At 36.9% G+C, this 23317-nt stretch overlaps 1 protein-coding gene across 7 annotated transcripts in view; it reads right to left on the bottom strand.

The window, feature by feature from the left end:
* Nucleotides 1–1847: 1847 nt before the first annotated feature.
* Nucleotides 1848–23317, bottom strand: part of Elavl2 (ELAV like neuron-specific RNA binding protein 2) — a 160619-nt gene continuing 139149 nt past the window's right edge. For all 7 annotated transcript variants that reach the window (XM_005401159.2, XM_013522923.1, XM_005401161.2 and 4 more), the window contains 4 exons: nucleotides 16108–16261; nucleotides 12938–13163; nucleotides 5177–5215; nucleotides 1848–4615 (listed from right to left, as the gene is read on the bottom strand). In XM_005401159.2, coding sequence (XP_005401216.1) covers nucleotides 4285–4615; nucleotides 5177–5215; nucleotides 12938–13163; nucleotides 16108–16261 — 750 coding nt within the window. In that variant the 3' untranslated portion in view covers nucleotides 1848–4284. The remainder of the gene's footprint in view (nucleotides 4616–5176; nucleotides 5216–12937; nucleotides 13164–16107; nucleotides 16262–23317) is intronic.

Here is a 23317-nt window from a genome sequence, read left to right as displayed (position 1 = left end):
TTGTTATGATTTTATCAGTATCTTTCTTTATTCCCACTGTTCAAAGTTCCAAAATGGAAATAAAGGCATAAAGGAGCAAAACTACTGCTTCTTTTTTCCCTTCTACCCAATGAAAGGTATATGCACAGCACTCTGGAATTACATTAAAAGACCCAATATTAAAATTTCAATATACTTATTGTTAAAATACATGTTCTTTCTTTTCTCTTGGTAACTCGGTGAGCAGTAGTTCCAAATTTCCACCATAATTTACTGTTCATGCCTTTATGTTTTGTTTTGTTTTTGTTTGTTTTTTTTTTTTCCGGTACCAGGAACCGAACTCACGACCTTGCGCTTGCCAGGCAGGCGCTTTTGCCGCTGAGCTAAATCCCCAGCCCTGTTCATGCCTTTAAAAATGGTAGAAATACTGCAATCTATTCTTTTGAAAAGAAATATTAAATTGCTAACATTTTTCTTCAAATCAGATTAAAATAATGTAAAGTGATGTTAAGATTAAGAATTTATTTGAGTCACTCTAACAGGGAACTGATATACCAGATGATTTGCAATCTTGTATGAGACAAGATTACAAAGGAGGAAAAGTGTAATTTCTACTTAAATATACAGTGGTACCTTGGGGTTCATGAGCTTTATCTTTCCATAATTCTGGTTACAAACCAACTGGATGAGAACTGAATCAATTCAATGGTTAGGTTCACTGTTGACCTTATGGGGAATTTGATTTTGTTCTCATCCAGTTCGATTTGCAGCCAGAATCATGGAGAGAAGTGAGCTCGTACACTGAGGTACAACTGTACCAGTAGTAGTGTAACAAACTGCATTTACCAAGAATTTTTCTACTACATGCTGAAATATAAAAGAACTACTGACATAAAAACCAGTCAAAATACTGATAAAGTAGGCAAGAGGAGAGAGGTGATGGGAGGATGCTCCAACATCACAAAATTAGAGTATTAAATTCATGTAATTAAAAAAGGGAGTATGGAGATCTGAGATTAATTGCATGTTGAGAGAAGAGGAAGTGTCTTGTCACTCAGAAACACTGACTACCAAGTTATGAATTCAGGACAATCACTTTTAGATGGCTTTTACCAAAAATTAGATATAATCAAATTAAAAGAAACCATTTAATATATATATATTTTAAAGTACCTATTATATTCAATTGTTTTAAGTCTTAAAGATGTGAAATTCCTGCATAAAAAAAATCAAGCAATCTTCTTTTATTCACCAGCAGATCAGTTGAGGCTCGGTGGCAAAAACTGAGCATGTCTATGAAAGCATGGGGCTGGCACTGTTCATGGTGTGTACACGCACGCTACACACATCACCCCAACCTAACAGAAACCCAATTTTTAATTCTGGAAAAGTATTTCTTGATAATATAGCAACTGTGCAACAAAAGTAAGTTTCACACACTAACAACCCCGTGGGTGAATTAAATCTCACCAGTGGAGGCAGCGTAAGTCATCTTCCTTCAGCTGTGTTTCGATAGTTCACGTAAATCTGTGAGGGTAATTTCTATTCTACAAAAGGCTGAGGGTTAGTTAAACCAGAGCTGCAGAATGATCACAGCATCTGATTTTCCAAACTTTACAAATGTGCAGATTAAAGTACATGCTCCTGTAAGAATTATTCGCCTGATAATATTTGAAAGCTAACTAAGCAGAAGGTGTCATTCAATCAAGAATTTTTTTTTCTACATCGTACTTCAATTAACTTGCCGTTTGGAATTCTTCCAACTAAAGCTCTGAGGGAACCACTTTTAACTCAAGAGAGTACACTTCTTCATTGTACTGAGCACAGGCACCCCCCAAAATGTGTATAAAGACCTACTCACCACACTGTTCTTTCCCTTCAACTTTGTTTATTGATGTACTGAACATGAAAAAGTACAAAGAATCCAAACACAAAAGAAAACATGTACAGCCTCTTAAATACTCAACAGAATATATTTTCTATTCCAACAGATGTGAATTAAGTCATACTGTACAACTTCAAATAAATACCAGCCTTACATTTTATTAAGTGCTCTGATAAACACTGTAAAGTGAAGCACAATTTGCATGCCCTCTCATCAATGCCTTGGTTTGCTACAGTAGTATAGGAAAGAAGCATGTAGCTGCTGTTTTCCCGTGAGGGAAACCTTATTTTTTAAGTATATACATGTATTTTATTTTTTATTTTTTTTAAACGCAGAAGGTTAACTCTGACAATCTAAATGCACCTACGGATATGGGAAAGTGCTGAGCCAATTGGGTTCCGAACAGCATTGAGTGGGTCAGCATGGAAACTCGCTCACTCACTTTAGCGCGCGCCTCACAGTATATGTACTGTACTATACTGAAAAATTTAACTACAGTTTCAAATAATAAAAAATAAAACTCAAAGCAACCGCAAAGATAATGTACAACTATGTTATGCATAGCACATTGCCTGTTCTAAGGGGAAGCATGTGAGCATCTCAGTTTATACAAAAAGCAGGACGTAACTATATAGTTCTCAGTGCATCCTGATGAAGGCAATTTTTGCCTTCAGCTTTTTTGAAAATTTATTATAAGCTAGATGCTAATCAGAAAATATTTTGTATTTTTAAAATTTCTTTCATACATGGTAAAGACTTATTTTATTATTTCCCCAAATAGTGGTTTAAGCATCATACAAAGTTAAATTTCAATAGCATACAGATATTTATGATTTTTGTATGAAAAATGTAAGGAAATTTGTTCAAAACCTATGGTTATACTCATTTTTCTTTTTTACCACAAACATATTTATAAACAAAAATGTAGCATCACCATAAACAGCTGAAGCTAGACTATCTACAGACAAAATTAGCAACGAATCTGATGCACTGTAAATTCAAGTCCTCAGGACAACAAAAGTGATTAAGCAAGACCTCAAGTAACAATGTTAATGCCATTTACAAAGGAAAAAACTGATACAAAAACATTCAAAACCTGAACATCACTTGGCATGTAAGGGAAAAAAAATCAAATTAGCTGAAAGGTTCATAAACACAAGGTCTTATTTACATTACACAAAGCTCAGGTGTTAGCCTTAAACGTAACTTTCAAAATACCTTCAAATATATCCAAACTCAGATCACTTTTGCTGATTTGCTGCAGTACAAATCATGTGCAACATCTTTTTTTTTTTCCTTAAGACAAAACAATTCTTCAAACAATACTGCAAGTACATCACTAAACACCATGAGCTCTATCTGAAGGGATTTCTTTAGGAAGAACAGATTTTTCCCCCATCTCTTGGTAATTTAAATTTCTTGCCTGCTCTTATATATTCTTTTGTAAATTTTTTATTTGTTTCAAAATCACAAATCAATGTGAGCCACCTATCACATAATAACCAGGATGATCAGACACTCCACTGGTGATTACAAAAACGAAACCAGCAGTATTTCCCTCATTGATTCAATTCCTTTCATACAAAGATCTCAAAAGTATTTTCTACATCATAAATCTTTCTAAATTTTCCAACCACTGCAAATTTCCTGGTAAATTTTAAAAGCTCACTAGGTGTCATATGAAGAGATTTCTCAAAGTATTCAAGTCAAAATATTTGTTCCAGGACCAGTAAAAAGTTTCTCCAAATTTTCTTTTTTATAAAAATAGATGCTTTTTTTAAACCCACATCAAAGAGGCTCTTATCTCTTTGGCAAGGTACTGCTTTACGAAAAGTTCTCCAGTATTCTTACAATAAGCGTTTATAATGTAGCCCCCCCTTCCCCAACCCAAATCATAATTACAAAATAAATACTGTTTTTAACTTCATAAATAAAAATGTAAACTTTCAAAATACTTTTCTTAGACATAATAGCAATGCTTTAAATGTAAACAAAACACAAAGCTAACCAGAAAAAGGAAAAAAAAGGGTGGGGGGGAGACACAACCAACTGAAGAATTACAACACAAAGCCTCAATATTTACTCACAGGTTCAAGGCAGTTATGTAAAAAGAAAAGAAATGTCTTCCCTTAGCTGAAACACTTTAAAAGGTCCACCTTCTTCAAAGAAGGCAATAGAATGCAATGTGACAGGTAAAAACCCTGTACCTCTTGTCCATATTCAAACATAAAAGATATTTAAGAAGTTTTAATTCAAATACTAGCAATAAAAAATCTCACATATTTCTTAGGATGCTAAGTAGTCATTTTATCCCCATCTCAACACTGACTTACAAAGACATTTACTAATGTATAAAGTTTCTCTTAACTCGCCTTTGTTGTATAGTTTTCATATACAAATGGACTGAGGACAAGAGCTCATTAGGCTTTGTGCGTTTTGTTTGTCTTAAAGGAGACCTGCAGTACTCTGTCTCCTAGGCGGTATCCATTGAGGCTAGCTATCGCCATGGCAGCCTCGTCATAGTTTGTCATAGTCACAAATCCAAAACCTTTGCACTTATTGGTGTTAAAGTCACGGATGACCTTCACGTTGGTGACAGCTCCAAAAGGCCCAAACATTTGCCACAGGATACTCTCGTCTGCATCAGGAGCCAGGTTGTACACAAATATACACCACCCTGTTCCGGGGTGCCCAGGGATATTAATTCCAGCCAAACTGGTCATTCCATCAATGGTCATTGGAGAAAACCTACTAAACAAAATAGGAAACATACACACACATACACATACACAAAACAGAAACAGAAGTTGGTTACAGCAATGGACTTATTTCTTCTCCCCTTTGCATCCCCAAGAAGTTTAGCAATTCCTCTCCCAAAACAGATGCATACAACTATCTGATGTTTAAACCAAGGTCTATGTGTGGCTTGCAGTTACATGCTATACTACTGAGTTATTATATGGCCATTATTTGCTGCACTGAATAATATCAGCTACAAGGGCATATATACTTAAAACTGCCTTCATGAGTTAAGCAAGACTGGGTGTAATAAAACCAACACATACATGAAAACATGCTATAACGTCGCAATGCACTATGAAAAAAACAACCATGGATTTCTAAAAGACCAAGTGGCATCCAGTAGTATAAAATATCCCATGAACCATCCGTGCTTCAACAAACAACTTTCCATTAGGTTGTACATGCAAAATAAAACCCAACACAAACGTATGAGGGTGGAAATATCGTTCCCCAAATCAAAGAAACTGTTTGTAGGAAGGAATTATGAGTATCATGAACCTCTATCATTACCTCTTTACTCCATAAGCCATATTGAGCAGATTGTCCAACCTGCAAAACACACATTTAGCAAACTTCAGTTTTTAATTTTTCCCCTGGATGTTCAAGAAAGCTGGGCTCACTACTGCCACCTTCTGAAAGGATATATGCACAGTATTTATATATGAAATCTCAAAATAGTCTTCTCACATTCCTGGGAGAATGGGCACCCACTGCCATAGGACACTAGCTCTTCCACTGGATAAAGTGAGCACTCCCTCCACAAAGCCAGTGGAGGGGAACAGTGGTCATAGTCTCTGAGAAAACTGCTCAGAAAGGAAACACGGGCATTCCGGAATCATTAACACTTGGTCCTTACGAGGCAAATTCTAAGTGCTCCACCTGTACTGAGAGGTATTTTATGCTACCATAAAATTACAACTTTTAGTTTTCAAAACTCTAGGAGGTTCAAGGCACACAGAGCTAGTAAAAATGGTGGCATTAACATTCAACTGGAGTTTACTGAATTTTTTCCATTTCCTATTATTTCTCAATCATTAAGGACTTTCTTCTTTTAGATCAAAGAATTATTGTATCATTATAGACAGAAAGAATCTTATAGACAATTTGGCTAACCCTCTCCTTTCTCAGATGTGCTCAGCTAAAGTTCAGAAAAGGAAAGAAAGACCCAGTGCAACAAAGCCAAGAACTCAGATTCTGTGGCTGTCGCTGTATTTACACTGTACTGGGACATGTAACCCTGCTCAATTTTAAGAAACTGGGCAAGAAATACATCACTCTGAATGTTGCTTGAAATTTGTAATAGAATGTGACTGGGATAAGCCCATGCTCTCCCAATTACATAAATGAGACTGCTTTTATAGCATTTTATTCTGACTGCTTTATTAGTTTCAAAAAGATACTTAAGAGAGCCCATGGTTTTACTGTTTATCAATAGACTATGTTGTTTTAATTGTAGAAACTGATGTGCTCTAACACACAGCCATATAACCACCCCTCAACTGTCACAATGCTCAACACTCTCCAAAGATGACAGGGTGGGAGGGGGGTCCTTTTAACACCCATGAAAGGTAAGTTTGAAAAAAAGCATCAATCTTTTTTGTCTACTCTGTGCCACAACTTAGAGCACACATGAAAAGTTATTCCTTCCAGTTTTAGAAAAGCTAAAAATCTCTTCTAGTCTTTCAAAACTGGAGCAAGAATGCTGTCTTTGCACATCCCTGCCCCCAGTTTCCACTGAGAATTATAAAAATAAAGAAGTACTGAGTGCAAAGTGAAAGGAAACAGAACAAATCACAATGAAAAAGGCTCCTCATATGTGTGTGCACATACATATGTTTGTATGTGTGTGTCTGTGTATCTGTGTGTCTCTCTTTCCTTTTGATGTCCCAATAAGCATAGATCACAGATCTGGATCACCGCAATTTTATAACAAATATCTAGTGACTGAATAAAGGCAAGAGGCTATCAAGATACCATCAACTATTTAGTTTTATAATGAAGACGACTAGGAGGAGGAGTTAGGCAAGCTGTTCACACATGCGAAGGACAGAGCAGCACATGTGTGAAGAGGACATATGTGGGAGGGCTTCATATTCTGCAGAAGTGACGACGAGTAAGAAGTGTTACCCCTTTACACTCAAGAATAAAAGTCACAAATACCCCCCAAAAAGGATGAACACAAACTGGCATCACGAATCAGTAAGTTATCTGAAACAGAAAGCTGCATCAGCTTGCTGAAATGACCAGTACAGAATGGATCATCTGGCACATGATACACGTAGAACAAAACAGCACATCACTGCCTCTGTCCAAAGTTCTGAAAGGTCAGAATTCAGAGGCTCTTTGTCCTTTCACTCAAAGTGAAGTTGCATCACCTAAATCAACTGCGTCTGGGTAGAGACTGTCAGGCTTTCCCGCCAACCAGTTAGGAATACAACCAAAAATCCAGGACAGCATTTCATTAACGAAGTTCTCGACATTTTTAACAGCAAAGCAGAACCAAACCTGCCCCAGAAGTGAAGTCAGACATCTCAATTCCCCAGCTCCAACACATCCCTGGAATCTCCATGATGGATGTTGAGAATGTTTACACTGGGCTCTCTGAGGACCCTCTCAAAGGGCCTTATTTTCCCTACCTCTGAAATCCTGTATGATACCATCCTCTTCACTGAATTCATCACTTGCCTCCCTTTTAAGTCCTCTGGAACTTAGAGCAAGCCACATCCTCCTCTGCCCTTCCCCTACCACCAGGTAGAGTAAGAAGGAGCACAGGATCCAGCTGGTCAAGTTCTTGTCTACTTGCAGCTGAGCCCCATTTTCTTTGTTGTCTGAGTAACAAACATCCACATTTACCCAGGGAGCTCAGAGAAAGCAGTGGGTCTTCACATGCGTGGGTACTATGCAACCCAAGTCTACTAGCAGTCAGAAAAACTACAAACTAGGCAGTTACAAGAGAAAATGGTATAATACCTTGGCCTTAAGGACCACTGCAATTGTATGTCTCTGCTGGATATGTCCATAGCTCAAGGTCATTTAAAAATGCAAGTCAATTTTTAAGCAGAGACCAGAATGATGGGGGTGTGAGGGGGTGGAAGTGGTAATGCATGACGATCTACTATGCTATGGTAAGTATTGAAGAGTGCATTAAACATATGTTTTTACTATTTAAAAATAACACCTTTTACTGCTTTTAATAACTGCACTGTGCCCAGTTCCTGCATTCAGTTCTCATACATGTTTCCTAAAGAAAGACTGAGCAGCCCTCAGAAGTGAACAACAACATTCTCACCTGTTCCTTAGCCTGGACACAATCCACTTTACATGCAGCAAGTTAAGAGGATTTGCAAGATTAAACTGTATAATGTAGCTTTAATTAAAATAATCTTCACTTTTTAAAAAAGTAGCTTTAAAAGGATTCCTATGGTGGGGGGAACAATCAAGTTGAGGATGACAGTAAAGAACATTCAAGAAAAGAAAAAGGCGATCATTTCTCTTACTCCCAGGTATGAGCCACCACATGAGGTTAGGCCCAGGGTAATCCAATGAGTCTCACGTGAAGTCAGGAAATTCAAAATTATCAACATATTAAGTATCTTGCTTTAAAGGTACATTATTCACAAAATATTAGATTAATAATTAGGAATATATTTGATATATTGTATACCTTTATCCCATCTCATTTTCTGTGTTTGATTAGTTTGTACAGAGTATAGCTCATACCCATGTATAAATTATAAAAAGTACACAGTGGAGCTACTGTACAAAATATTTCTATCAACCTCAGATGATTACCAGGCAATCTTTTGAATAAAACCATATATTAAGTAAAGCACCCCTATTCTAAAGCTATATGTTTATAAATAGAGAATAAAAGCAAGTTACTTGCCTAATTTTCAAAAAGCTTAACTGACTATGGTGGAGCACACTCAAGTATAGGGGAAATGAGAAATTAAAGTCAGAAGTAAAAATATGTGGAAAGTTTGCTAATGAGTAATAAAATAAAACTAAATCCTACAAATAATTATCAAAACCTCTCCAAGCCACGGACCAACACTTGAAGTTAACTAAAACAAGATCAACTTCCCTCTTACCAATTAGACAACATCATCTGTCTTCTAAGAATGAGGAAAATTACTAGAGAAGCTTGACATCAGTTTATTCTGAAAGAAAACTGTGGTAAGACAACCATCAACGCACCTTAAATGCAACTCAGCTGCTGACTTGACAGCCCTTTAAAAACGCATGAAGGCACATGAAAGCAGGCACGCAGGCCATGAGACCAGATCACGCGATCCAAAAGAACACGAACGTGTACGGCATAAAGTCTAACCCAAATATCATATCCCAAGAACACCCTAAATTGCCCTGAATTACACTATCCACCCAAATAATAAAGGCTTCTCTTATTTTGAAAACTAGAGTCAATTAAGAATTATCAGATCAACAGTGCTCATGTTAAAATAATTATCTGATTACTGACATGGGTTGCGTGAGCCATAAACCTCAAAAGTTCACTTTTAAACTTAATTTTTATCACATGAATTTTATTTTTTAACCTTAGAAGATATGGTACACTTCAAAAATACCAAAATTGTTTCTTCACTGTTATTATAATGCTTAAAACTTATATTCTCTGATCTGAACTCCCAAGGTATTATGACAACATAAAAATCATAAGAATTTTCTAAATGCTTGCTGGAAAATGACAAGCTCAAAGCTAAGAGCATTAAAATACAAATACTAGGGATGAGATATTTGAACAGGAAGAACAGACCTGAAGTACAGAAAAAAAAGAAAAGTAAAATATTCATCTTTAATTTAAGGGTGTTTGTAAATCGAAAGGCAGTTCCATCTTTATTCAAGGTAATGACAGCCAAGTTAAAAATATTTACAGAAAAGCACCAAGCACACAGCAGGTTAAACGTGAACTTCGGGAATAACGAAATCAGATTTCCAACACCCAGTCTAGATCAAACACCTGTACTGTGCATGCTGCCTAGTTCATGCACGGCTGTCTGGAGGCTGAGGGAGAAAACAGTCACCCCATTATCTATATCCAGGTTTCCCTCGCAACGGACTCCACAATTTTCATCTTTCAAAATTTCTCTAGGAGTCACGGAAAAATTTCCAAGTTTTTTACTTACTAACAAAGCTCCTAAAAAGATAAAGAACACACAATGGGCAGATGATAAAAAGATGTTTAGCCATCGGAACCTCCTCTGAAAGCTTTATCCCACCAAAAATAAACAGCACACGGCCTCCGAGGAGAGGAGCTAATGGACTGAGAGATGGTACTGCAGCCATCGCCCATGCAGCAGGAGTCACCCACAAGCCCTGACATTTTTACAGTCAGGCACTTGCCTGAATTCTGTCTTTGGAGTCCCCTAGTTGGATCTTCATCAAAATTCAATCCTGATTCGAAGAACATTGCTTTACATAATAACCACCATAAAACAAAAATGCAACCTAAATTGGAAAAAAATTACTAAGAATTTAAACTAACAATTTTCTGCTAACAGCAAACTGAAGTTAACTTGACAGGCCGGTTAGGAAACACAAAATTACCTCAAGCTTGTCTGTCCTATATACAGGATCTGCCAAAAAAATGTATACACACTTCAGTGCAAGAAAAGCAGTACGATGTTTTTTCAACAGATGGTGTTACCCTCATATGAGAGACCCTAAAGGATGTTGTATTATCATAGAAAACCCGCTACACTGCTGGCCCTTAGAGAAGAAACTGAAAATGCATGTGCAGCAGTCTCAATGACCACACTTACCCAACCGGCAGTTCACTGTATCAATAGTCTGGAAGCTACTGGCCTCTGCTTTGAGCACCTCTTGTAGTAGCAGAGGCCAAAGGTAACATGTGAATCTCATGATGTCTCAATATACTTAGTATTAAAATATTTATAAAAGTTTTTCCTTTCCTAAAGTGTGCACACAGTTTTTGGTGGAATGAAAAAAAGACAGGCAGGCAGACAGACAGATAGTAGTACCACAAGAAACCTACAGAGTAAGCTAGAAACAACATAAGGCTTCTTTCTCTATAATGGCAAGTATTAAGCAGCCCATGGATCTCTCCTCTCATCCAACTGCTACTACTGTCCACCAAGTTCATGGTGACAGCATTTCTACTTCACCAAGAATTGCTTTACACACAGTTACAGCAGCAAATCTCATCACTGGTGACACAGTTACACTGTTCAAATGTACCATCTCTTTTCTCAGGGCAAAAGGCAACTTAAGTAGAAATTCAACATGGTATTTATGACAAGTTTCTTTTTTGTATCACAGGTAAAACACTTGAGTATTTTTGTTGTTGTTGGGTTTTTTTTCGATGATGCTGGGAATCAAACCCAAGGCTTTATGCAACCTAAGGCAAGAACTCTATCACTGAGCTCCATCCCCAGTCCACTTGAGTATTTTTTACAGGACACATTTTGAATGATTTATGCCCACTCTCTTTAGCACTTTAATTATCCAATGAAAAAGGTGCATGTGATTTAAGCTAGAAAACAGAATTCTTCCATCTTAATAGGTTAAATTCACGATCATAATCTCAATAATTGTTCCACCTCAGCAAGAAAGAAAATTGATATACACTTATAATAAAAAGAAAAATGAGTGTGGGGGCTAGATGACATTATGGCTGCAGTGTACCATCTGGTCACAAAAGACATTTTAAAATGTCTTGAAAAAACTGAATGATTTGTTTATGAAACCAAAAACTCTTATTAGAGTTCTGCTTAACTTACTAAAGTCACTACTCTTCTCACTTGCTGGTTAGGGGTGTTTTGTATGACTCCTGATTTGGTTGTTACCCCAAGATTAGACTAAAACTTGAAAAGTTAGAGAATATTTATACTTGTCAATGACATAGAGTGTCAAAAGTACATAAATGATAGTATCTCTAAAGTTAAAATAAATCTTATTTTAAAATCACCCCAACTTTCCACATGCTTTTTAAAATTCTTAAAAAACTTGTGTAGGAGGAATTTTTTATATTAATGTTTTTGTTATAAAGAAACATTTAATTTAAATTCAATTTCTCAATTTGTCTTATTGATATAGGACAAGTGTAATATCTTTAAAAAAACATGAAGGATTATCTTTGTAAAATTATATGTCTATCAATTATCTACTTATGCACTTATTTATGTGTCTGGGTATCCACTCTTCCACCAGTATATATTCAAAAAAGTATTTGTAATACACTGTTTGGTGAATGTTAATGCTTATTTCTAGGACTTGGGATCACTCAGGTCATTATAAAAGAAGATGATTCATATGTGCAATTGCTTATCTTTTATGGAAATAGAAATAAAATTACACCAAAATTTTTAGAAATAATACCGTGTTCCTTGTGCTAATGTCATGATCATTCTATGAACCATGCAGCGGTCACTCAATTAGCATACACAGGCCAAATCAAGGATGCCACCAGTTGCGGTATGGCCCAAAAGCTAAAAACGGCTCTTACATTTTTAAAAAAATTGCTAAAAGACAGATGCACACACCATCATCCATAAAACTTAAAGCACTTATTACTGTATGATCCCTTACAGAGAATGTTTGCCAACCACTAAGCTAAAAGAAAAAAGGAAGGGTGGAATCCATTTGTAGAAACTCGCTGTACTCACAAAGGTCGTATATATTTAATGGTATGTGTATGTACGTATGTGTGTGTGTGTGTGTGTGTATATCTATATATAAATATATATAAATTAAATGAAAGAACTTGCCATAAAACTTGATATACACATACATACACACACACAAAAAAATCTTATTGAGAAAAAAATTATTAGAATGGGGAGCCAAAACTTCTGGAAACAGTTCATTAAACCTAGAAATTTGTGCATTAGAATTTCTCAACCAATATTTCGAGCCAGATAATTTGCTTTGCTGGCTATCCTGTACATTGCAGGGTGTTTCATAGCATCCCTAGCCTCTATCCACTAGATGCTAGTAGCATCTCAACCTAAATTATGCCAACATGAATGTCTTCAGACACTGCCAAGTGTCCCCTAGAAGCAAAACCAGCCCTGCTGGAGAACCACCTTGTAATGTCCTTTTGCCCCTACCTTCATTAAGAGCAAATGACACTATTCCCCAAGTATGTGTTTTGCTCTGTGCCCATTAAAAAAGAAAGACAACAACAATAATGAGAAAAACAAGCCAGAGACCCTGTCAATAAAAGTACTGGCAGTAAACCTGAGCATTCTCTTTCAGTTTAGTAGCTGGGCACAAGAACTAGACCAGACTTACCTAAAACGCTGTGCCTGCTGAGCTAGCGGTCCTGGATACCTTCTGTTTGGAGACTGGTACAGCTGGGAAAGGATGGCCTGATTGGTTTTTTGGCTTGGATTATTAGCAAACTTTACAGTGATTGGCTCTGTGGCACCAGGAGGTTTCTGGCCATTTAAGCCTTTGATAGCTTCTTCTGCCTCAATCCGCTTGTCAAATCGAATAAACCCTACACCCCTTGATATGCCTATGGTAGGTTTGAGTAAAGATTTGGGAAAGAGGGAATGGAAGGGGAGGGGAAGGAGAGAAGAAAGGATAAATTAATTTTTCCTTCTCAAGAACATCTTTTCACCCACATATAGCATTTGCCATAAAAATCATGTCAGGAGGAAAGTTTTACCTTAGCATTCCAGTCTATAATCACAATTTTGCATTTTTAAATGCATGAAATCAATCACCTATACAATTTGGCTACTCATTACCACATGCTATCCAATAAGCCAAGAAAGCACAACTCTATGTCCGTGTTTTCTCCCTATTTCCTTTCTCTCCCCTCCCACACACTCTTTAACAATGCCAAAAGAACGCCTGAATTCCATTTTTCAAATTGTGCTATTGGACAAGCATCTCAGAAATGAGGGGCACAGTAGCTCTTCCTCTTATAGTAAGAACAGAAACAGATTTGCTTAAAATGGTTTTTAAAAGATGCACTGTGGTAGAAAGATATACTGCAGCTAAAATTTTAAATAATACATACAACTTACTATATGGTCTTAATATATAGGTCTTTGAAGAAAGACTGCCTAAAGAGTTTTTTGAAGAAAGACTGCCTGCAGAGTTTTTTCTGATTCTAGGCTGTTAACAAGCTATACTTTATATATATTAAAGAGTATTATATGAAGATAAAGAAGCAAAAGAAGACCTAGATTTTAAAAATAAGTAAATAAGTACAGCATCAAAGCTTTCTGTACTCTGCAGCACTGTTCGTAAGTGTAGAAGGCCATTCCATGTTCACATTCTCCCCACTTTAAAAGACAAGCATAGCAAAGCATAGGGACGGCCAAAACTTTTTCTAGCTTACGAGAAAAGGCAGCAGAAAACTCAGTTCATTCTACTTAATTAAGCTAAGTGTAGCATGGCCAAAGCTGGTCACCATGAGATAAGCAGTTGCCAGGAGATGCTTCCTTGCCAAGCAAACAGGTATTAAAAGTATCAACAGGAGACTAGTAGGTAGAAAAATATAGATGATTTAGACCATTTCAATGATGAAAAAGAGGAGTTACTCAGAAAAGGCACTAGATCATGATTTAGATGAACTTTAAAAAGAAAGGTCTACTTGCCTAACAACTGATATTGTAAAAGGTCAATGGCTCAGATTTTTCTGAGGTATATAAAGCATTTTTCCATATGTGCTTAATCTCAGATAGCCAGTTACTTTACCTTTTGTATTTAAGCTATAACCACTGCACATTACCACCTGATAAATGAATAAACAATATTGCAGCGTTTCAATTTCAGGTAAAAGAATAAGCCTTCCTTGAAAGCAACAAGTACAAAGATGAAATGATAGGGAGTATATCTACTCATTCATCTATGAGCTCCTCTTAAGAATGAATAAGACCTCGTACTTAGTTGTTCCATTAGGGAAGCGTTCAATTTGCAATGAAATGGCCTCTACACAGACAGTCATCTAAAAGAGTAGTCCTAAAACTTGAGAGTGCATCAGAATAACCTAAAAGTAAAAAATACCTCCCCTTAGAATTTTATTGTTCAGGTTTTGGGTGGGGTCCAAGAATCTGCAAGGCTGGCAAGATTCCAAAAGGATGCTAAGCCATACTTGAGAATCACTGACTACACCACAAGGTGGTGAGCTACGTCCACCTGAGAGCCCACATGCTCAGGACAGACTGCCAGTTAAGGGATGAGATGGCCTTTCTATATCACAGATGAAGTTTACTCTCGATTTTCCAAGTTCTCACTAAGAATGAATGGATTTAACAAGTTGAATTATATCAATAAAGTGCATTTTTGTTACTTTGAACAAATTTTATCTAGATTGTTGTGCCTGAATTTCTATTTAATCTTATCTGTGTGATATAAAACAGTGTGACAGATGCATAAAGACTGTGAAATAATTAATGTAGCTAAAACCATATTTTATATACTCTCACTTGAATTTTTTTATGACAGCAAAATCTGTAAGCCATTTCTTTCAGGCATGTATATAGTGGTAGATCTCTCTCTTCCTAGAATTCTAAGGGTGATACTTTCTATGAAGTTAATCAATAGCACACAGGGGAAACTGATCAAATTCAGATCAACTGAATTAATCTACATTTGAAAATTAAAAACTTACTCTAATCTTATTCTAGGGTCAATCTGTTCTTTTCACTTTAAAAAAATTCACACATTACAATCTATATGATCTTAATGTAGCTACTTTGGAATATGGCTCTACAGGTGATTTTCCTACCACCTTACCCCATTTTTCTATTTTTAAAATGTTTCTAAAAGTATCATTTTTGTAACAGAAAAATGTATCTGTATCTTGTTTTAAAAATCCATAGCTGAATCTGTATCACCAGCTTCTCTTTAACTAAAAGCTTTGGCAGAAGTGCTCCCACACAAAAAAATATTTCAATAAATACTATATTCTTTTTGTTTTAATTTGCTTGAAAGTTATGTTAGGTATAAAATAAGTTTTCAACATTTTCAACATTTTGTACTTTGACATATTCCTATGCACAGCATAGACCTGGAAAACAACTTCAGCAGCAAATACCAGTGGGATGTGGTGTAATCCTCTCTTAAAGAACTAGCTGCACACTGCTACATTAAATTTTGCTTTTCACAAAAATAAGATTGTTTATTACTACTTTATAAGGAAGATGGGGTTTTTTCACATAGCTTCAAACTGAAGATTATTACATCTATAAATTTATTACAAGCCATGAAACAGGCTTCAAACCTGCACCTTCAGGGTGGAAATGACTCAGGCTCACTCACTACACTCCACAATCTATTTTTGTCCATGCATATTTATGAACAATTTCAGCAGAAAATTGCATTTTCTGGCCCACACATACCTTTGATGTGTTAGAGAGGCAAAACTGCTTTATGGGAAGACAGGATATTTCGCAATGTTCCAGTCAAAGTGTGCAAAAGACTGTCTAGAACCACTGTTTACTTACCAGTAACCTGGTCAACAAGAATACGAGAAGTAATAATGCGTCCATATTGTGAAAACAGCTGTTCCAACTCCTTCTGGGTCATTGTTTTCGGAAGTCCACTGACATATAAGTTTGCATCTCTGATAGAAGCTGAACTTGGGCGAGCATAGGAAACCTGGAAAAGGAGAATACAATTAAGTACGCTATACACTCAATCCCTTCCTCTCAGAAAACTGGAAGACTATCTAAATAACTTTTTCATAAGGAGCATTTAACACATATGATACCAATCAAATCTGGTATTAAATGCTTCACTCATTTCTGGGGAAACTAGACAATGAGAAGTGCCATTCTTCTGAGTGGAGAGGAAAGAGCATTTGCTTCTGGAGGGTTTTTAAATTCTCAGAAAGACCAGCTGTGCATACAGCACAGGACCAGAACAATACGTTGTCCTCAGCAGAGCCAACCCTGGAGAACAATCATTCTAGGCTTAAGCTAAATTCACTGGACACACTGTTATGATCTGTTTTCCAGCCTTTCCCATCTCTAGCACAGGTGGTGTCAAATTTCTAAATATTCACCCTCTATGAGCTAAGTGTGCCCTTTTAGTTTATGCCAAAATAACTTTCTCTCACAAATTCCCCAAAGTTTATATACATAAGTATACCCCCATTCTCCTTTATCCATTTTCTTCTTATCTAGAATTCTCAAAAGTTTCCTATCTTTAAACTATAGTACCAAAATTCTGCAAAGATCAAAGACAGTAAGTATATATTTGTTTATAATCAGTACTATTCATATCTCCCAGTCATCTAGTCGAAGTCCAGCATGTGAAAGATGCTAAAATATTTGATCAGTAAAGCCTACCCAATACCTTGCTGCTTCTGAAGGTACACAATAGCTTGTTAGACTACAGCATTTAAGGAACAGTTCATCAAGTCATCTAGATCTCTAGATCAAATTGTAATCAGTGACGCTTTTTGCCTATAACCTATCCCAGCCAATATTTAGACAGCTGTGAATCTCATGAGCTACTCATACACTATCTTTCTTAACTGTGAGCTCTTTGGACTAGGCAATTAAAGAACAGAAATTCTATAATACAGCCCATTTTCCATGTGATTTGTAAGAACTCTAATGAGTCTAACTCTAGAACTGATCTGCTAGGGTACTGTGATGTGATTACTTCTGCCTGTTCTGTTTATCCATTAGTATTCACCTTTAGTTTATCATCCATAAAGAATCTTTTTCAACCAACACTAATATAGAGGAAACTCTGCTACCACATTATTTTAACTTCGCCACAACTCTGCTACCACATTATTGTAATTTTCCAGAAGAAGCTAAGTTGTGCACTACTTTATAGAGGTGTTACTAACTTTCACTGCTGCCTTACCAGTGTTTATATTTGATCCTCCAACCCTGTATTCAACTAGTTTATTAGAAAGTGAAAATGCAGTTTGTTGCTACACATGGAATCATACTGGCACTGTCCTGTCTCACAGAAAGAAGAAATTTGGGCTAACAGTAAAGAACACAAGTAACTACTCTTATACAACTCTTTTTCTCTGTCTATAGGCACTGAAGAATTGTGCAGACTGGGAACTACAGGTACAAAAGAAAAAATAAAGGAAAATCTCACATGACCAAAATAATGTAAATGAGACTGGATTTTGGACTGCAACAACTATTAAGCCATAGAGCCACTGAATTATATAAAGATTCAATGATCTGAAGGAATGAATACCCAGTTTCTTTTCTCATCTACAATTCTTAATTATTTAAAGAGCTAAAAACCCCACCACTTGGGATGCACACCCATATCCGACCCTCCATGGCTTGCTTTCTTTGGCAGGGCAATATCAGTAAGTCAGTTGTCCCTCTGCTGCAGATCATGTGATGCAAGTGTCCCCAATGTGAAGAGTCACTTTCCATGACTACAGAAAGAAGGACACAGGACAACCATCGATGCATTCTCCAAGGAAGGTAACTTTCAGTGTCTGCGAAACAAGCAGCAGGGGCTGGCAGACAGCCTCTATACATGGGCTCAAGCCCAGCATGCGGCTGTGTAACAGTGGTTAAGATGATAGCTCTCCAGTCAGTACACTCGGGCTCAAAACCAGCTTCAATTCATTATGGACACTGAGAATTTGAGACAAAAATTTCTAAACCCTATTATACCTCATTCCTTTATATGGCTGTTAGGGATAATAAAATAATTTCTAATCACTATTGTCTTAGTCACTTTCCTCATTGTTGAGACACATGACCCAAAACCTGTAACGTAAAATCCATAACATAAAGGAGGAAAGATTTATATTGGCTCAGTTTGTAGAAGCGTCAGTCTACGGTCTGGTGGCTCTGAAGTAGGGAGACATAGCAGAGGGGCATGGTTGCTAATACCATGGCATCCAGGAAGCAGAGATGGTGTCAAAGGAAGCACCAGGCAGGCGATAAGCCCTTCCAGGCCATGCCCCAAAGACCTGCCACTTATGACCAAATCCTACCTCCTAACAGCAAGTCACCTACAAACCCCTATAATCTAATTATGTTCCCAAGGCTCCACCGATAAGAACATGAGGCTCTTAGAGGACATCTAGATAAGCCACAGCACAGTCTAAAAATTTAGGAGACAGCATTACAAATACTATTTGCCTCTACATGCTTCTAAATGTGTAAGTAAGTACCCAAACCATTAATAGCTTAAGAGTAACGTGAATCCATTGCAGTATTCAGAATGATTTACTCATCGGTGACCAAGAGAGATGACCAGATGGAATATAAACTCATGACGGTAAACAAAATCTGTTTAAGACTGAACTTACATTTGTGCTGTGAGGCTTTGCCATTTATAAAACACTATCCCTTATAACAGCCCTGGCGGTGGATATATGTACATGAAACAATTTATGGCTAGGAAAACAGGCAAAGATAAGGTAAATCACATCCCTAAGGTTATATATAAGTAGAGTTGAATTCTGGATTCAGACTCTGATCTCCTGGCTCCATTATCCGTTGCCTCCTAGGTCCAGTTTTCTGTCAAAGGTACCACACTATGGTAACTACCTTGGCAGTTTACTTCTTCTAAGTGTGGAAATACACATACACATGAATGTGCACACACACTCAAAGAAACTGATCACAGACAGTAGAAATAGATGTCACTAAAAATCAAAGTATGAATTTATTTTACTTTCCATTAGCATCTTTAACAATAGCTTTTGCTAAGATTAGTCATTAACTGAAATTAACTGTAGAAATTGCACATCATAATTAAAATCAGTTTTATTATGGACTAATTCTTAGAAATAAGCAATGTCACTCCCTACCCTCTTCAAGGAAGTGCAAGAAAGGACACCAACCCTGCCCCTACTCCCAGACTAGTTTGCCAGGTCCCACACTGACACCTTTGTTTTTTAGGATTCACACAGGTTCCTTTCCTCTGCTCTTTCAAGGACATCCCTGTCATCAACATCCTCTCTTCCAGAAAAGAAAAAACTTCTTTTTCCAACTCAAAGGATTATAAATAGAAAGGGTTTTAGACCAAGGTAAGAAAAAGACTTGCAAGCGCCTGCCTGACAAGCGCAAGGTCGTGAGTTCGGTTCCCGGTACCGGAGAAAAACCAAAAAAAAAAAAAAAAAAAAAAGAAAGAAAAAGACTTGCAGTGGAATAAAGATTTGCACTTTGGAGATGTAAATCAATTATCAGGCCAAACTGTACATCTAATAACTACCAGTAACCTTTCCCTATTCTGATTTTTTTAATGGATTTGGAGTTTGTACAGGTGCCTTGTTTTAATACCCATTTAAAGAACTGTGTAGGGGATATACTCAGTTTCAAAGTTTTGAATATGTTTGTGGTTCCCAGGACTAAATTCCCTTGGAGAAAACCTAAGAGAGTTTACTCTTATAAAGTACTAGAAACACTTCAATACAATGAACTTTCAGCATCCTGGTGGGGTCAAAATAGTGTCTTCCTTCATCAAGTGCAAGCTGTTTTCCAATCTAGATTCACTAAATTAATATATGGGTTTGGATTTTAAATTTTCAGTGCCATTTAAACAGGTGAATATTTAATGCCTGGGGAGCAAGGTTATGAAATGTCAAAACTACTAAGCGAAAGATCTAATTTAGGAGGCAGTCAGAGAGTCTGCAATTTAAATATTTAAAGATGATACAGGGAGTATAAAACTGAACACCACTCCAGTCCAAAGATAGCAATTTAAAACTCGGGTTTATTCTGGAAGTTCTCACAACCCCATGAGCGGTATAATAAACTGAGACAAGCAATCCTGACATTAGTTCAAAGGAGATGGGAAGCAGTTAGAAAGAATAAGCAAATAAATATTCTAGCCAATGGTTCCTAAAATTGTACTTCACAAGTGATATTAGACTGGACAAAATAGGGATAAAAATAAATTTGTCAAGATAACTGGTTCTCAAAAATGGAATAGTTTGAAACATACTAGATTCCTTGTAATTAAAAATCTATTTCTTTAGCAACAGCTAAAACTAATCACATACATTACACATGCAAAGATGAGTAACACATATACTAAGACTGAGATATCAAAACAAAAGTTAATCAAATCACAGAATTAAAAGGAATGAGAACATCTATGAATAAGAACTGGCACTTTATCATACATGTAAAGTTTAACAGCCAATACATTACTTTGAACAGAAGTCCATCCTAAATGCTTTTGTCCAAAACCACAATTGCTCTCATTTTCCTAATTCATCAATAGAAAGATCAGTGACGGTGGACATTAACAGATTAAAGTGGTGAGGTCCATGAATGAACAAAGCAATTCCTTCTTTTTAAAAATAGGAACATTTGAAAAGTCACCCACTGACAAGATCACCCCTGAACAACTTTTATCACTTGTCAATTACTGACCCAGGAGTATAAACATTAAATTTGAAAATTAGATACTTGTCACTTTAGATTTTTTTTTTAAAGCTTCAACCTCTCCAGCTAAAAGGAGTGGTCAAGGTCATAGTTGTGCCTATTTAAACTCCAAGTTAATTGCTTTTCATGTTAAAAAAAAAAAAAAAAGCCTTGAACGGTCTATCTATAAAAGATACTATTACTAAATAAAAGTTAGCTCTGGTAGAGAGTAGCAAAGGTCTTGTGACAGCATCACAACTACACAGACACTGGCTACACTGCACCTGCCAGAAGAACTCACTAGAGTAAAGCAAAATTTGGATCACAGACCTTAAAATTCACCTAAAAGAAAAATATGTACTTTCATCTGCTTCCAAATGGAAAATCTCATCAGGAACAGATCTCAAACACACATCAGGGTGTATGCATGTCATCCAAGGTCAAGACTGCAACATGGAAGCGCATTTTTTTCAGTGGGTTCCAAGTGAACTTAGGCCTGAGAGCACAGATAAGAAATTAAAGATTAGCTTCAGCAAAGGGTTAGAACTAAAAGAAATAACCACATCTAAAAGGAAGGCTTATAAAGGCATTACAGTTAGTGCAGTTATCACTGATATTCTAAGATACAGAATTTGAAAAGCTGTATTAGTGGAAAGTACATATGGAGTCTCAAAAGTTTTACTTAGACTGGATTTGTTGAATGCTTTAAGACAAATTATGATTGCTTTAACTCAAGTGAGAAGTTCAGACACTATAGAATACATTTAACAGTGTTATTCTCCACTCAAAATCCCTGACGTCAATACCAGGGCTCCCTGACGCTGACCAGGCACCGTCTACTTTTTCTGCATGAGAACACATAACCTTCAGTGGTTTCCCAAGGCTTCGTGCTCTCTCACTTCCCCTTGTTAATACAGGGTTCTACTTCTACAAATTTCAGTCATTTCAGACTTTGTGTGGGCATCACCTGGACCCTATACTCATCAGCCCTGTCCTCTGTACTCTGATTAGGTACCTATCTGCACCCACACTACATTATATGCATTGTTCTCTGAAATACTCACCTAGGTTGTGTTCTCCTTACCCTGTGACTGACTTAAACCCTTGAAATAAATGATATTACCAATGTACTTTGTACACCTTTGTATCCACCACACATTAATTGTAAATAAAGATGATGTATAGTCACCTAATAATTGGAATATATTTTTGAACTCTTGTTTAAAAGAGAAGCCACTGACCAGGCATGGCGGCACATACCGTACCTATAATTCTAGCACTCAGGAGACTGAGACAGAAAGATTGCCGTGAATGAGGCCAGCTTGGACTACATAGTGAGCTCAGGGCCAGCATAAACTACACAGCGAGACCCTGTCTCCAAAAAAAAGAGAGAAGCCACAACTGGTACATAATACCAAAAATCACAGGTAATGGTATTTTGTGCCCAAAATAAACTGAAAATTCTATTAACCACTTTAAATATGAAGTTTCATCCATCAAACTGGGGATTAAAGTCCCTAGCATAAACACAGTCTTCAATGGGATAATATACTGTTATCTAGGTATGGTGAGCATCTGTAATTACAAATTCTCAGAAGGCTAAGGAAAGAGGATAGCAAGTTGGAGGCCAGCTTGGGCAACTTAGTGAGACCTTGTCTTAAAATAAAAAGGGCTGTGGATGTAGTTCAATAGTGGAGCACTTGCCTGGCATACACAATGCCTTGGGTTCAGTACCAGGTACCGCAAAGGGGTAAAAAGGGAATACACACAAAAATACATTTCAAAGTGGCAAGGGCCTTTATTCAATTTCTTTATACATATTTTAAAAACAGGAACAGAGGCACAGAAAGGCAAAGTGACTTGACCAGAAACATACAGAAAAAGAGCCGGGTGTAGGATTCGGGAGTGCTGACTCTGCCGACATGCTTTTCCATGACACCAGTCACTGATACACAGTCTTTGAAATCACAGTAACAAGCAAAGGGAGTTACTGAGAGAAGGAGCACGTATTTCCAAGGAGATGCCAGAAGAGACACTGCAAGAAGGCACAAAGCTTGGTGACGCTAAATGAAACATTTTTGTATGTAGGAAATGTGAGGTCTATCAAAATGAGCGATTCAGTTAGATCAGTTAGTGTATTTTTTCTATGAGTAATGTGATTTACTGAAGAGATGTTCGAGGCTGGCAAGCAGAATAAAGAGAAAAACTGAAAATCTTGCCACTAGTGATTTACATCAATTAAAGCGTACCTAAAATAAGGGGCTGGGGATTTAGCTCAGCAGCACAGCACCTGCCTGGCATGCGCAAGGTTGTGAGTTCAATTCCCGGTACCAGAAAAAAA

The sequence above is a fragment of the Chinchilla lanigera genome, unplaced genomic scaffold, assembly GCF_000276665.1.
Source record: "Chinchilla lanigera isolate Chin_1 unplaced genomic scaffold, ChiLan1.0 scaffold00071, whole genome shotgun sequence".
In the NCBI taxonomy this organism is placed as follows: Eukaryota; Metazoa; Chordata; class Mammalia; order Rodentia; family Chinchillidae; genus Chinchilla; species Chinchilla lanigera.
The sequence above is the reverse complement of the archived record's forward strand: the minus strand, read 5'-3'. Positions and strand labels throughout refer to the sequence as shown.